The sequence below is a fragment of the Eleginops maclovinus genome, chromosome 8 (assembly GCF_036324505.1).
Source record: "Eleginops maclovinus isolate JMC-PN-2008 ecotype Puerto Natales chromosome 8, JC_Emac_rtc_rv5, whole genome shotgun sequence".
In the NCBI taxonomy this organism is placed as follows: Eukaryota; Metazoa; Chordata; class Actinopteri; order Perciformes; family Eleginopidae; genus Eleginops; species Eleginops maclovinus.
This window is the reverse complement of record NC_086356.1, coordinates 17,740,791-17,758,173: the sequence shown is the minus strand read 5'-3', so window position 1 is coordinate 17,758,173 and position 17,383 is coordinate 17,740,791. Positions and strand designations below refer to the sequence as shown.

At 40.5% G+C, this 17,383-nt stretch overlaps 1 protein-coding gene across 1 annotated transcript in view; it reads right to left on the bottom strand.

Moving 5' to 3' along the window:
* The window catches only part of dab2ipb (DAB2 interacting protein b), a 101,679-nt gene extending 88,631 nt beyond the window's left edge, over positions 1 to 13,048 (bottom strand). Inside the window, 1 exon segment of the mRNA XM_063889475.1 lies at positions 12,472 to 13,048. Within this exon segment, the coding sequence (XP_063745545.1) occupies positions 12,472 to 12,595 (124 nt within the window). The 5' untranslated portion in view covers positions 12,596 to 13,048.
* Positions 13,049 to 17,383: the final 4,335 nt, after the last annotated feature.

Below are 17,383 nucleotides of genomic sequence, written 5' to 3'. Positions count from 1 at the left end.
GACTTCCTATGGGGTCAGATCAGTCTCATAATTCACAAATGCACACAGAAGGATTCAAACTTGTATTTCATGATCCGCAAAAGCGTGTCAAACCGCTTTCTGTGCATGGATCGCTGTGCATTCGCGTGTGGGTTTTTTGAGACTCCCCTGACGGTCACCCGATTTGTACTTGTAATTTTTTCCATCTATAGCCAATCAGATGTCGCCTCCATTCTAAGCCAATCACATGAGCGTGCCTCCACGAGGGGTATGATTTCTTGCGTTCGTGAGGTAGCGCTTCATATACGCATTGTGCGCTGTCCGGAGCTGACAGGTCAACTTCAACATGGCGTCTAGCACAAGTGTAAGTGATACGTGTCTCTGCGTCAATGATTCAATTCAAATTCAAATGATTGTTTGCCCCCTCAGCTTGATCCTCATACATCCATCAAAAAGTACAAAATATGTCACAATTATTAAACAACTATAAATGATTACTTCCCAGTTCTAAATGTTTTTGTATTTTTTTATTCTTAATTTTTCTTGAAACTGTGGTTAACTTACAAAGTAAAAGAACAAATAAATATATACTTATTTGTTCTTTTACTTGTGTTGTTCTGCTTCTGTTCATCTGTTCGGTAAACTCGCACTCTCTTTAGCTGCGCCGCTCGCTCTCTTTTCTTGATTGCCCTCAAACGTACCTGAGAGCACTTCACTGTCCCACTTAACTGTAGGAATTCTGCTTTCTGCCGCTTTGACACATTTACATTGACGTTGATTTTTCAATACTGTATTAGCCCTGTGCTGCTCTAGGTTTCTGTGATTTATTTTTTGTGATTTGGTTAATAAATGTTTTAAATGTTGAAACCGTATGTTCTAATTGTTCAGCCTTTTTGCATGGGTACATTAAATTACTTTTTTTCTGAAGAAAAAAATAAATAATAGCCCCCTCAGTCATTTTATCCTGGTGCCAGGCCTGACGCAGACACTTATCACTTACACTTGTGCTAGACGCCATGTTGAAGTTGACCTGTCAGCTCCAGACAGCGCAAAATGCGTATGAAGCGCTATGTCACGAACGCAAGAAATCATACCCTCGTGGGGGCGTGCTCATGTGATTGGCTTAGAATGGAGGAGACATGTGATTGGCTATAGATGGAAAAAATTACAAGTACGAATCGGGTGACCATTAGGGGAGTCTCAAAAAACCCACACACGAATGCACAGCGATCCATGCACAGAAAGCGGTTTGTGTATGCAGGTTCAGCGGTTTGACATGGAAAACAAATATGTAGATCAAAAATACCCAAACTTTTTGCTGTATTTGGATTTTATTTACAAGTATGTGAAATGGAACACATTTGTGTGTGAATGCTTTTACGGATCATGTACAAGTGTAAATCCTTCTGTGTGCATTCGTGAATTATGAGAGTGATCTGGCCCCTTTGCAAAGTTGTGGTGTGCTAGCCAATAGAAGCTGGAGTGTTACATAGGAAGTAAAGAAAGGAGTCCAATGGAGCCGGTTCGGGCAGGGGAGGGAAACACCCTTTGGAGGGAACACAGGGATTTTACCCTTTGTATGCCATTTACATGCACACAAACCATTATAACACACAACAGGAAAGGGAGAACGCCAAAAAGCATACTAGGGCCTCTTTAACATTTAGTTAACCAGGTCAGACTAAACATTTCCTCAGGTTGTCCTGACCAGGCGTGCTCCATCCAGGGACCGGTGCCTGCTGACCTTCACTTCCTCTCAGCCCTGACAGAACAGGATATTACCGTTTGCAAATGAAAGGGTGGAGGAGAAAAGATTGAAAGTGTCTTGAATTCTAAAAGCGATGTTTAAACATTTTTTGCTGCTGTCAAGGCGATACAAGCAAGGTAAATATAGTCTGACTTAATCATTTGTGGGGTGTGCAGCCGAACAGCATGCTGGGCAGGCAGGTGGTAATGTGTCACCAAAAACTGTTAAAATACAGACTGAAAGCATCTATTTACCCATCCAAGAGGCAAACAGGACTGGTGATTACCATTTTGCATAACAAGTTATTTTGAGCTGTGCCAAAGTGCTGTGCTCATATAGTAATAAGGAAAGCTGACTTTCAGCAGTCGTGTTGCTGTGTTGCTGTGTTGCCTGGAGTGATGTGCTTTATGATCTTTATCACCCGAGGAGCTGGCTGTGCTAAGTGGCTTCTTGATGAAAGAGAACATTCAAAAAGGTTGTTGCAAGCGAATTGTTGTATTTAATCTGCCTTACAGAACATTCAGTATCTACACTCTGTACACTGTAATTACTCTGTGGACTTGCAGTTCCTGATTTGCATCTTGTTTTACAAATGTCCCTCTACAGCAGTGAAAAGATGTGTAATCTATTTATTGTAAAAAAAAAAAAAAAAATAGAAAAAGGCATTCACATCCAGCAGCCCAATGGGATTGCAAGTGAGTGTAAAATAAATATATAGCATATATAATCAGGCACAAAATAGGACTTTATGCAGTGTGGTGCATCCAACACCAGGCTCCTTTTCAAATTTCTGAAACATAAATATACTGTAGCTGCCCTATAAATACGTGTTGTTTTGTCATCAAGGGTATATATGATTCTGTGTATGTCGACTAACATATGATATGTACTGTAGATTGGTGCTGTGGTTTCTATAGTGACTACTGCCTACAATCTTCATTCATTATTTCAACAAAAGAATCTAATGGAGACGAGCGCAAACATGTTATATAACAGGTGTGGGGACTGATTGGATCCTAAAGTGGTTTTCAGTAGAGTTTTAATCAACATAGAAAACAATAACACTGCATCTGGTAGGAAAAGGGCAGTTAAAGGCCCTGTGAGCAGACATTTGCTTATGTTCACATCCAGCAGATATGAACCAAGATATTTATAGTTAATTGTTTGGCATGTTATCGTTCTTTTAAGCATCTATTTATGAACACCCAGCCATATTTAAATGATTTAGTGTGTATATCGAATTGTTTTAGTTTGTAAAATGTGTAAATATGTGCATTTAATGAAATGTATTCTAACAGAGCCTTCTAATTGAAGTGCCTTGTGGCTGCTGCTACTTCTGCTTTTGATTATTCTATTTCTTGGCAGTGAGAGACACCTACAAACTGTGTTACACCCAACAATGATGACAATAAAGACATGATGATAAAAATAGGGGGCAACAAAAGTATTTTTTGTTAGTACAGAAAATGTTGCTCTCTATCAACTTCTTTAAGAGTTATGTGGCTAAAACTACAAGTGTTGGATCAAAGTTGTTTTGGTCCCAACCCAATGCGGATCCTTTATTACTGTTGGCTATATCGGCTGAAACAGAGTTTGGTCAAATACTTGCAGTATACTTAAATACAATTAATTACATCTAAATGTTGATAAGTTATGTATCTGACGCATAGAAACTATAGCTGTAGCCTATTTATATTTGCACCCTCAACCAAATGCTGGGAGATCTGCTTTATAAACTTAGTAACATTTAAATATAAGTAAAAAGATTCATATAAATCCTCCTGAGCGACAATTTCCACATTCACCTCTTCAATAATTCCACGATTGATATTATAAAATTCATTATAGCCACTTTAAAAGAGGGTATTAGAACAAAGCAGACATATAATCCGCCCTGTGCTCGTGAGGCTAATGAGAGTTTGAGTACAGGATCTTGTTATCAATAGCAGCACGTGTCGGCATTTCAGGAAGTCTATACCCCGAGGGCTGAAAAACAGCCTCCAAAAAGAATGCAGCGTTCTTGTGTAATGACAGAAGGGAAAAGAGATTCACACACACACACACACACACACACACACACACACACACACACACACACACACACACACACACACACACACACACACACACACACACACACACACACACACACACACACACACACACACACACACACACACCTATATACATTCTCAGTGGGCCGGTGAAAGGGCAGCAGAAATCTTAGGTTGTCAAGCTGTGTTTACTGCGTTCTCTTTACCTAGAGGACTATCTTCTCTCGGTCCAGCCCCATCATCCTCCCTCTTCACAAATACATCACTTTTTCAGTTATTCCCTTCAAGTACCAGACAACCAGAGCTCGTATTGTCTGGCTGATAGCGTCGCAGAAACAGCTCAGTCTGTCTCTGGAATATAAACTGCAAATTAATGTCAATCCAAGACCAATCTGCCAGAGAGAATATTTCTTTCTTCATTTCATTTTGTCAGAAGGCATAGTCTCATTAGTGGTGCATCTGACTCCTAGCTGGACAGTGATCCATGTAATGGGGGTCACAGTGGAGGCCCACCAAGGCTCATACTGTATCCCCGACACAGCTTTCAAAAACATGTGTTAGGGAGACAGAGGATAGCAGAGCGGGGGTGAAATGGTTTGGTTGTGTGTGGGTACACACAGAGTGTAATGTGTTAACACTGAGCTGTGAGGACAGCGCTGGACTTTTGACCCCTAAGATGTGATGTTTACACAGCGCAGAGATGATGGGGTGATAAAGAGGTGCTGCTCCGTCTCCTCGGAGCGACTGTGTGGAAACGATTGAGTAAAAGAGAACCATTTCAACCCACAGCAAACACTAGCGGAAATACAGTCATCAGCCATTTAACTCTCTGCCAACACCGAGCCCCTTACATGGAGGCAAACATCACAGCAGAATGTATTTATAGGAGAATTAAGCTGAAAATAAGATATGGGATTTTATTGGGACATTCATAATGAATTGAACTATGATGGTGTGCCACATTTAGCAAAAACTACATCAAATAAGTCATTAATAAACGCTCTCAGACCTCGTAAAGTTCAATCCAACTTGGATGTATGCAGCTTTAAGCTCACTTTCATGCAAACTCATGCATTTTGCTTAAAACATACTTTTTAATAGACATCTACGTAATTAGTTATTGCATAGACAAGTAGTGCATCTTCCCAAGCGTGACACTGTTTATGCACAAATGTTTCACATACTAAGGATTTTGCATAAATACATAGTTTGTTTGGGAAGTAAGTGAGCCAATGACTGGATAAATAATACTTGGATTATATTGCACAAGTTGTGTCAGAGATTTTAAACAAATGTACATGTTGGCCTGGTGATAAATGCTGCAATCACCTATTTTAATTGATACAACCTTTGGATTTTTCCCTAACCCTAAAGCAGGGATGTTTAAACTATGGGGGCCAAATGCAGCCCGCAAATATTGTCTTATATTGTACTTCTTATATGGAAATATATATTACACAGTAGTATTCATACGCCAACTTTTCAAATCAATCCAGTCAATTAAAGTTGAAAACATGTTCTAACAAATCTTAGTTGGTAAGAGAAAAGCCCAATTACTTATTTACATACAAGCGTTAAATATCCCCTTCATATTTCCCGTTAGAAGCAATCTCAAGCTTCTGTTATAAGGAATGAGCTGCCAACAACTTTACTTATGAGGCAATATCCTCAAATCTAGTGAGTTGCCCAGCCCTTCATATATTTCTCTGAATGTGGCCCTCAGTGAAAAACGTTTGGCATGCAAGAAAAACAAGTGTCTAAATTTAGTGTAAGTAAATAATGAACAAAGGGTAATCTTGAAGCTAATGTATGGTATATTTAGTTCAGATATGACGAGCACAAAGCAGCCCTGATGCTGATTTAAGGTGGATTTTTCTCCACAAACTCAAGGTTTCTATATTCGACCCGGTTCACGTGATATCCCGAGAGAGGCTGTGCTTCATGTTTGGTCTGGCACATGCATGCCTTTGTCTGCGATGTGTTATGAAAAGGCAGAGAAGAGGGGAGGAGGTGGAGAAGGAGGAGGAGGAGAGTGAGTTACAGGAGGAGGAAGTTTGTGTTTGTGCAGAGGGCGACACAGAAGCAACATTCCTTCGGCTGACGGCTGAAATCCTACCAACTTCGATAACATCCAGAAACTCCTGATATGAGAAACACTTCGTGCAGGCTGAGTCTCAGATGATAACTTCACCAGACGACACATGACTGACAGCTCTTTGAGATGTTTTTCCCCCAAAAAATACAGGTTGCACAGGGCCAACCTGGCGTGACAGGTCGGCTTCACTGGGAAAGCTTTTACTTCTGTTTTGAGATCTGATCTTCCGGACTGGTTTCAAAGGGCAATAGATGCATTTCTAAAAAATGTGGTTGAGCATAACTTCTTGTCCTCCTCATGTTTTTATATTGCATATTGTGGTTGTTTTCTAGCCCCTAGTATTCTAAATGTAATATCAGATTTCAAATATTTTTGTAAAGAGAAAAACAAGAAAGACAAGAATACCAATGGCTGAGCAAATGCATGTTATGGAAACACAGTTGTATTCATATTCTTACCATGACTATAAGAGCATGTGAGATTATATTGCTTACTTGAACAGTCTGCTATACGTTACAGGCTATTTTCAGAGTGAAAGATGGCGATGATCCTCTATATTTCTACACATATACTCCCGAAATCATCCAGTGGCTCTAGCTTGTAATCTGAGATGATATCTCTGGATTAAGGGGGATTAGCCTGCACCTGTCCCTGATATTGGACTCTTTTGGGTGCTGAGAAACACTGCGTCATCTGGCCCGTCTCCATTATTCACCACGATGAGAGAAAAGGGGGTAGACAAGGACACACACGGCCAGAGATGAGACTGCGATGGGAAAGTAATCCTGGGTTAAACATTGAGATGATTCGGAGAGTTCTGGCGGACTCACTTCACTGTTTGATTGCTATATCAACTTTCCCTGCCCTCTGTGTGTCTCTGCTTCCCATTTCACCTTCTCAGAGGAGAATTGATTACCCTTTACTTTTCATTTGACCCGACAAAGTAGATGGGATATATTTTAACTCCTTTTTATCTTGGTAAATTCGTTGTGATATATTCTCCTGGTCCTTGGCCTGATTGCTAAAAATAAAGGAAAGATGATCAAAGACTGAGGCTGCCGATGCTGATTAGCGAGTCCTTTGTTTTACTTAAAATATGACCCTAATCTCAGAGAGGATGCTGGGGCGAAAACAGATCAAAGGGCTAATCTGTTTTAGAGAAAGTAGGAAAAGTGAGTCCTTCCATAAAGTTAACGTGTGAACTCGGCACTGCTAAGCTCTAAGGTCTTGTTCTCCGCATCGTGTTAATATTTAAAGTAGCTTAACACTTTGAGACACCAGCCATTAATACAGAAGCGTTTCCAGCCTTCCTGTGTATACAAATGTGACCTAGACATTGGAAAATATGAGTCATAACTGTCCTGTTCTGGCTGTGCTTCCCATCTAACAGCATTATTTCTGTCCTCATTTCCCATCAGCACACCAACACAAACTCTTGCAACATCCTAAACAGCCCGACAGAAGCAAAGCATGATGTAGCAGCACAGATCAAAAAGTGTTTCTTGATAATGACCCATTGAGAATATGATTATGTGCAATAACTGTCAGTGGTGATGCATTATTCAGATGTTTTTGAGGAGTTCAAACACTTCCTTGCGAGCTGCTGGCTGTAAATCTTTCTGTACTGTTGTGATATTTCATGTTTCCCACAGTTGGTACTTCTGTTACTGCATGCAGTGTGGTGTATGTTCAGAGCTCTCACTGGAACACAGAGCTGTCAGATCACACGCCTGTGGTACTGACTTTCTTTCGGATTTATTGTGTGGGACTTATAATGCTACCGTCGCTGTTGGACTCAAATTGTATTATTGTTTTATATCTGTCTTTTTCTGGGTCTTATCACAACTACAATTCTGCTACAGTGTCTCCTTCATGTTCATAGATTTGTTAAGTTATTCCTTGTTTGAGGAGAATTGAAATAGTGTTGATGTGGACCGGTACAGGACGTGTTGTAACTCGCAGAGACCCTGGAAGTATGTGCCTCCCAGCAAGGAAAAAACTAAAACTACTACTGTAAATGTATTGTTTTAATGCTTTTAACTAGTTATAAAGTCACCTATTAGTCACTATATTCTGTGAAAAATAAATAGCTGGAAATGCAAATTCACTTAATGTTAGGAATAGGTTTCATATTTGTTTGGATAGTATAAAGGTTAAAAAGTGTAAGAAAGCCAAAAGTTATCCATAAACGGTTGTCTGACAGTAAAATGAAGAAAAAGTGATGTGTGTGCATGTTTATGGTTAAGGTTCAAGGTTTCAAGAGTAAGAAAGGGAAGGAACGTTATCTATGAATTACATCAAATGTACAGCGTGTGAGCATGCTTATGGATTTGTACCACAGTTGATTTTTGGGTAAGGTGTTTCAAGTGAAAATAGGGGATCAGCGGAAAGACAGTAAGGTCAATGGAAAGAAAAGTAGAATAGCAGGTTAATACTGCAGGGAAATAACCAGCCGGTTTTGGTAAATAAATCATAGTCCTTAAAGGGGCCCTGTTATGGACAGAGAAGCCTCCATTGGACTTCTTTGTTTACTTCCGTTCTATAAACATCACTATGTAACACTTGCTCTTCTATTGGCTAACGCTCCAACACATTGTACGTGATAGGCTAAGGGGCGGGATATCTCTAAGCGGTTGACTAATCATAGAGCCGACCAGCTAACCAATCAGAGCAGACTGGGCTCTGGTTTCAGACAGAGGGTGAAAAGGTGCTACGGCACAGGCAGTATGACTAAAGTAAAGAGCTTTTTGAACATTAAAGCATGGAGACATGTCCCAGGAGAGGCAAGAAATACAAATATGAATATGAAAATGTTCCGTTATAGGGCCCCCTTTAATGGCAGTCATTCCCGATCCTACATTAAACAATACTATTGCCCGCAATAACGTCACAAACAAGCCAAGTAACATACAGTATCTGCCCAACAGGAAGCAAGAAAAAAGAGAAACTATCCACTCTTTCAGAGACCTATTTTCCCACCACAGTGCCGCTCTCTGAGGAAATAGAAATGTTTACTAGAGCCAAGAGAACTTTTCTATGGAAAGTCCTTTACAATTTAAATCTGTTTTGTGTTATCTGCCAGTGCAGATAAAAATAGAGACAGATGATGAATTCTGTTTTGAAAAATGACAGCATTTCATTCACAGGACAATTCAGAACAAAGAGTTTGATTACATCAAGCGTTTTCCAAACACGGCAGCAAAACAAGCAGACAATGCGCTCTCTATTTCTCTGCCCGACTCTCTGCCATTTTCTGTCGGAGATAACCACTCGTTTTCTATGTAAATGTCAGCAACCCCTGCAATAGAAGGGGAAACGGATCCAGAGTGATACGAGTGAACAGAACTGATACAAGTTTTCCATTTGAAGATAATGCCAGGCTGACATGCACCCACATGCTGAGAAAACAATAACAAATGAGCTCAGTGAACTACCACCTCATCTGTCCCTGTGACAGTGTGTACAGCAACCGGGGCAGCAGTCACTTCCTCTAGATAAACTCACACACTGTGGCTGTGCATGGCTGTGGTGTGAACAAAAACACTATTTCTATACCGTGTCACCAAGCTTTTCGAATGAGACACATTTCAGAAATACCACATCATCTAGCTCCAGGCACAAAGAACTGTGTACTGTGAGAAATACATTTTTTTTCTTCTCACAAGCCTCATTTCAAAGAATTACAGAAAACACACTCAGGGGTGGACAGTATGGATAAAAACAACTTTGATCACTATTCTATAAATACAATTGTTGTATCATGAAGTATGTAACTCACTACTTTAGCCTTGTTTTGGTCTACACGTACTCATAAAACATCTGTCTCTTTACTTAATCATTTCTCCATTAAGCCCATGTTACCTAGCTAGTCGCTAACGTTGCCTGTTTGTACATGGATGTATAATAAGAACTGGATACAGCGTTGGAGGCGGGCCCTCATTCATTCCTATGAGAGCTGCTCATCGACGCATGAAGACGAAATAGCCTGAGATTCTCGAGAGCAAAACGTCACAAATTACCCATGATGCCTCAAGAGCATAGAGCATGCGCTGTTGAGTTTCCCCTTCAGCCCCGTCCCCAATCTCCTGTTCTCGGCTTAGTAGAATGAATGGAGAGAGAAAATACATTTGGATTCAGCTTTTAGCGCACTTTACAACTATAAAGACCTAATGTTTTTAATAAGGGCTATAAAAAAGGTTCATACTGGGTACTTTATTTGGTTTAAATCAAATTATCCACCGATGTACAGACGTCTCTTTCCCAATGTAAGTCAATGGGAAAAAGTCTTTCTGGACCGGATCACGTCACGGACTGATAAAGAAGTTGTAGTACCCGCTGTTTGGCCACTGCCAATATTTTCTCCAAGCCCGGAGCACTTCCTGGGGGCTTGGTTTGTGTGATATAAATCATGAGAGCTGTAAGACTCAACCAAAACAAGTGAGGTTGTCGGATTGAAGAAACCCCAAAACAAACATAAGATGCTAATAAAGCCATGTAGAGCTAAGAAAACTACATATTTGGTTGATAACTCAATACAAATTCATAAAAACAAGCGATTCCTCCCACCAAGAAGATTTATGTTGACAAAGAAATATTGATTATATCTACTTTAAGAGAGCAAAACTATATATTTGCCATACAAGACATTCATACTGCCATGATGCAGCAGCTTAAACATTCTCTGCAGCTTCAACAATCAATATGATTCAATTATAGTAATTCCTCTAAATAGAGGAAATGTGGTCAAATGACCTCCTGACAATTCTGCGAGCTGACCGACATACAAGTCTCTAGAACACTGAAGTACGACAACACACTGTTAAAAGTTTGAAAAGGAAAACCACAACTTCTTTAAACCATTTGAAGTGCAGAAATCAAAGTGTGCCATGTATTGCTCTTGAGAGGGGTCTTCATCTGGAAACAACTCTACTCTCTACGTGTCACTGCGTTAATGTGCATAGTGTGTAAAAGTTTTTGTGAGGGGAGCTTGCACTTATCCACAAAGATCAAGGCAGTGTGTGTTGGTGTGTGTCTTTTTACATTCGCTCAAATGCATGTGTGTGTTTTTTGAATGACACAGAGGGGAGACTTCAAAGCATCTCTTTCATCAGACAAAGAAGAGAAGTAAAGACAAAGCAGGCACCTGCACACTCTGTTTGTCTCTCTCATGACCATGACTGTCTTTGTCTGTCGACAGGACTAACTAGCCTTACATAATACGGGTCATCTTAAAAAAAAATACAAGCGGTGTAGAGTTTCAGTGAAAATGAGCCTCATGTTTGCCTGCCTGAGCTTTCGGTCTCCAGGTTTTTGCATCATGATCCACAGCAACAGATGCACAGCACTGCTACTTTATATCTTTGTTGGCAGTTCATTTGGAGAAAAGTCAATAGGCTGATGAATTCAGATAAACTTCTTCTCTAACAATCCAAGAAACTTCAGCTAAGCCTTAGGGGCAGACTTATCACTATAACCTTGCCGTTCAGAAAGCGCCTCCAGCAGTGAGCAGGGAGCACTGGGAGGCAGCAGCCAAGAGAAGAAGCAAAGTGCTGGAGGACATGAGCTCACAGAAAAAAGAAGAAGTTATTGAGTACAGAAAATATAATAATAGAGAAGCAACGATGCTTGGCCGTTGACTGGAATTGTGTCGCTTTCCAGTCATGAAAGGGGAACAGCTGATCAACCTCATGGTATATAAATATAATAAAATACAAACAACCACGCACTGATGTCATTAACAATGGAATAAATAAAGGGTTTGAGATGGAAAGGTTGATGGTATAATAGGCCTACACACATAGCATAGAATATTTTCTTAGAATTTTCTTAGATAAGAGCAGGCTAAATCATCAAAAATCCACCGCTGTTCAATTCTTGATTTCTATCCTATGGTCCTTTATAATACTATTTACATATTGTGTTCACAATCAATAAACCACGTTATCCATCCAAAAAAGGTACAAAAACATCTGTTAATCCTTGTTCTTATAAAGAAAGTGAATCAGGACAGGGTATAATCAGCAGGGTAAATAGCAGGTCAGACCTGTAAAAGTTTGCCAAGTTGCAATTGTTGCATTTCCACTCACTTATGCACCTTTTTGTCTGTAACTTTTAACACAAATACTTGGTTGAAACTGTGCAAGTTGTCATGAAGCTGTGAGCTGTCAAGTGTTGATGGTGCAATTTGAGAGTAGCATCACCTTGTGAATAGTGACGCCAAACTATCATCCCACTCGGCTTCTCATGACACACACAAGCACAAACACATCTGCAACAGTGTCACTGTGGGTTCTAAAAATAATGCTGCAAAGTGTGTCTTGTATTAGCAAGAAAGGGGAACTGTTTTTCCTCATGTAGCTCACACAGAATGTAGCCTGCATGTCCAATAAAATGCATAATAATACAAATATAAAAGAGATACAGACACTGTCAAAGAGAGTAACTGAGCTACAATATGTTTCTTCTGAACTTTATCAGCTACAGCTCCAGTGTTATGTAGGAACAAAGTAACTAGACATGCCTACTAGAGTATAAAACAAGGCTGATCTGCTGCAAGGAGAACTTGTTTGATCAGTAGTAGTAGTAGTGTTTATTACCCCTGCTGACAGATGGCCTGGTGCGGCTGCGGGACCGGCTTCGCTGACGCTGCAGTCGAGACTTGCCCAGGAATCTGTAGTAGTACGAGGGTCTCCCAGATCCCTTCCTCGTGACCCCTGCCATAGCAGTAGTTTCCCCCCTCTCAAGCCCACCAACAACCAGATATCTCAGCAGCACTGAAAGCACGTCCTCTTCAATCTGGTATCAGATCAGATAAACTCCAGGCAACATTCTCATGAACTCTGTTTAATACCAACTTCACTCAAGAGTCCTCCAGCACACACACACACACACACATTAACTTGAAGTCCTTGTGTTGTGATCAAATCCGATCCATTGTGAAAGCATTTCCCACTGGAGTAGGAGAAAATTGAACCATCAAACATGCACCTCTGCTCAATACTCGTGTGCTATCTTAAGGTCCTGTCCCACAAGCTTAGATTTAAGCTCCACCTTTGAACACTCCCCCTCAAAGTTTCCTACAGCTAGATCCCAGAGGCATGATGTCCGGAATACTGTGTATCCTGAATGACAGGAATGCTGTTCCTGTTAAGAGTGCCAGTGTAAAGTGAGTATTATAGAGAGGCAGCCGCTCTTTTTCACAGAGCTTCTTGTAAAACAGTTTTATACATACATCTAAAATCACTATCTCAACTCCTGTGTGTGAGAGTGTAACAGACAGAGAGAGTGCTTTGTGTTGGAGAACAACAGGAGAAAAAGTTTGGGCTGCATAGAAAACATGCGTAGATAAGGGCTTCAGTGGAATGGAGTTAAGAGACAGCCATCAGATTACAGCTTGTTTTGGTCCCCTCCATTAACCTGATTGATCCGCTACAGACTCACTGATAAGATCTGGAGCAGTAAACAAGTCGGACACAAAGAGAAACACCAGCACTGTGAGGGGCTCCTGATCCAGTCTGAGTCTTGGGCATGTTCCTGGTTTTCACAGCATCACCCTCTTAATTTGCCTCCCAAGGCAAGAAAGGTCTGGCAGGGAGGGGCGGCCTATCAGAAGCAGATGTAAATAGGCTGTTAAACAAAGTCTAACAGCCAATCAGAGCGCGCCCTGCAGGGAAGGGTCAGGCAGATGGACCATAGTCCACATAATGACAGAGATTGCAATTGCAAGGGTTTGTGTGTGTGTGTGTGTGTGTGTGTGTGTGTGTGTGTGTGTGTGTGTGTGTGTGTGTGTGTGTGTGTGTGTGTGTGTGTGTGTGTGTGTGTGTGTTTTCACATTTTGACCTTACAAAAAATTGTGATGCATGACTGTCCTCTTCACACAGCGTAAGTTCATTAATAGGAAGTCCTCTGCAGTTGTGGACAGTGACTTTTTTAAACTCAGTTCACTCAAATAATCAGATTCACGGCAATAAAAAAAAGTATGATCCACAAATAATTATTTCTGTTTTACAAAAGCCTTTGGTAAAACTTTATTGACACCTTGGTCAGATTCCCAAACTAGCAACTAACTATATATACAATAATTAAAGCTCCTGCTGTGCAAACTGTAACAGTAAATACATGTTTAACAAATGATCTAAAATATTGTGACAAGTGATTGCTTTAAATTCCTATCCAAGTGCCAAGTCTAGAGTTGCACTCAAATTGTCCAAAATCAGCTCCTATAATCTTTCCTCCACTATTCCTTTCCGGTCCCTACGTATTAATCCACATGAATCACAATACGTATGATTGTATAAATACAAAATATATAAACTTGTTAGGCCTTAATCTATAACTGTGTATATCATCATTCAAACATGTTTTAAAAGTTTAAGAAACACCATACAGCTGAGAAATGTTGACTTTATTTGATCATTTCAGTAAAAAAAGTAACGTTCGTATTTCTCCTTTTGATTCATAAAATGCTGAGCAATCAAAACAAAGCACCCTGGCAAGTTACAGCATAAGTTTCAAATTGCTTGATAAGCACCATAACTTTCATGAGAACCATATCTTGGTCACGATCGGTTGTTTCAGTGAACGGCCAAGTGTTGTGTCACGGTAAATGTTGCCCCGGCAAGGCATTGTGGGACAGCATTTTCTCCTTTCCTTTGTAAAGGAAGGTCCAGTGTTCCCTAATCTAAAGGAGGTTATAAAGGAAGTTTCAGAGCTCCTTTCCTATCATCTAGAGAATTCAAACAGCTCTTATCATGGCTGCCACTGAGGGACTTCCGGGTCATTTCACTCCGTTAGGAACCTTCCTAAGATATACAGACAATATGACCACATGTTGGTTCTCTGACTGATACCAATACTTCCAAGTCCTACCAAGAACCATCTAGCACCAGAACCCTATTGTTGACACCCTATAGCAAACAACTGGGACATTGTTTAAAACAATTAAACGTTATAAATGCATAGATATGAAAGAGCATTTCAGAAGACAAATAGTACGACTGACAAGTGACATGTGGGGACTAAAGAAATAAAATAACAATGACCACAAAGACACCGTTGAATATTATTGCTGATACACAAATAAAATACAAAAAGTCCTTCACATCCCGTGGATGAATGAATTATTCTTCTCCTGCTCTCACACTTTTCTTATAGCTGAACAATCGTTCACTGTGATAGCACTTGTAGCTAGTGAGAGCCATGGGAACCATAATGCTACACATGGTATGAAGTTTTTGTCATTTCCTCAGCCCATAAACTCACAATGACAGAATGCAGCAGTGTGTGTGTTTCTCTGTGTCTCTAACATAGGCTTCACTGTTCCCCCGGTCCCACGGAGAGTGTTTAGTTGGACCATTAGTAGCTATACATCCTCGAAAAGGAGTCAGACTTGTTCCAGGTAGCAGAGGGAGTTGAAAGGCCTTCAGGCTTCACACAGCTGCCGCGGGGCTCATGAAACACTCTGAAGACACTGTTAACATGTTCTCTCAATCTCACAGGGAAACCAGTGTCAAAGTCTGTCTATGTTTTAAGGTCTAGCCTCTAATGACACATAAATATTAATAAATTAGGGTTACAGCTACTTAGCTGGTGTGAGGTCTCCCTCGATTTCATTTTAAAGCTGAATGATTTGTCGTGCATAGATAATAGTCACGCTGGGAATAGCTTCCTACAATGAGTTCTTGTTAGTGAGGACAGGAGCCTATAGAAAGGTATATCAGAGGATCAGGGTCATGCAGAGTTTGAGTTTTACGGCTGGGTTCTGGCTCAAAAGGGCCAACAAAAGTTTGGAAACAAAAGTAAAGTAAACCACCGGCTTCTGTTTTTAGGTACAGCGTTGAACGCATCATCAATGATTCCCAAAATTGGTCTCTCAAGTAAAACATTGGCTGCATTAGGAGAAGCCAAATAATCTGTAATCAAATAATCAAGATGAAAACTAAGATGATGAGTTCTTATTCTGTTGAAAATAACAAATGCAGTGCCCAATTGCTTGGCTTCTGGTTTTACTCCTCACAGCTTTTTCAAATATTGCTCATCCAAACATGTTCATACTCAACACTGCACAACCCGTGAAGCTACAAATAAGATTTGGATCTAACTCAAGGAGGTAACACCTAAGGGGTGACCGCCATTAAAAATGGGGGTAGGGGAAATAATCGATACAGCATAGTATCGCGATACTTTGCGTGGCGATATTTTATCGATACACGGGTGCAAAGTATTGATTTGTTATTATATAAACTATTCATATTGCAAATCCAAATTAAAGTGTTTGGTAACAATCGCTTCTTCAATTCACTAAATGGCGCTGAGCGTTTTCTTGTGCGGTTATGGCCATGGCTGAAGTCAGTGTTACGTGCCGGGCAGGCTGTACTTTTGTTTCTTGCCTCCTGTTCTTTTCTCTACTCCCTGTCATTCGCTACAGCTAATCAGCAGCTGATCAGTACCTGCCTGGGCATCTCTGAAGGATGACTGATTGGCTCCTCTCACCCTCAGCTGACCAATCAGCACCCAGGACCAGCCATAAAGGAGACAACCAGGAAGCCTTCTCGGTCTCACTGCTGGGCCTGCTGCTGACTGGAGAGCCTCAATTTGACTGCGTGTTAAAGCATTGTGACAATTGTGTATCCTGTGCTATATGTTGTGACTGTGTGTGTGTGGTGGGAGGAGGAGGAGTTAGGTAAGTTGGGGTACCCTTTACATCTCATCACGTAGATAACATATGTTAGACACACTAGGTTAGCGGATTGTTGCCACCCCTGTATTTTGCTTTGTCCACTTATTAGTAGTTCAGGAAGTGAGGGTTTTAGTTTGAGTTTGTTTCAGAAGAGAGATGTAGGGATAGGCCTGGGTTTTGTTATATTTATTTCTTTTATTTGGCACAATCTCCCTTGTCTCCTCCTCCTCCTCACCTGAAGAACATTTGTTGTTTATTCTTTAGTGATTAGAAATAAACATTGTCTGTCTACTTTAATCTGACTTGCTCACTAATTGGTTGTCGTGTGTTACTGTCTCCAGGTCCCCTAGACTTTAGTGGGGACGTAACAGCGCCATATTGCAATATATTGTATCGCAAGTAAGTATTGTGAAAGTATCGTATCGTGGGGACCCGGGTGATTCCCACCCCTAATTAATAAGCTCTTAACTGCTGTCATATATGACTGTTGTTAGTAAATATAACTGAAGGATTCTGGTGTTTTATTTTGTGATATTCTAAGACCAAAACAAACAATCAGTTAATCTTTTATGAGTAATTGCTATGCTACTAAAGCCTGATTGCATCCTCTGCGCTTTTACTGTGACGATCGAAAACATTGGAAACTCTCTAACAGCTCCTTCGTTTCCATGAACCCAAGGTCATTTCAGTCAGTTATAAGTCAATCCCAAAAACAGCTGCTATTACGATTTACTAATCATTGAGTTCCAAATGTCTATTAACCAGCGGCTGACAAACGTCCCCATCAAATGTACCTTTTAGAACGAGCTTTTTTGTTGACAACGACAGGA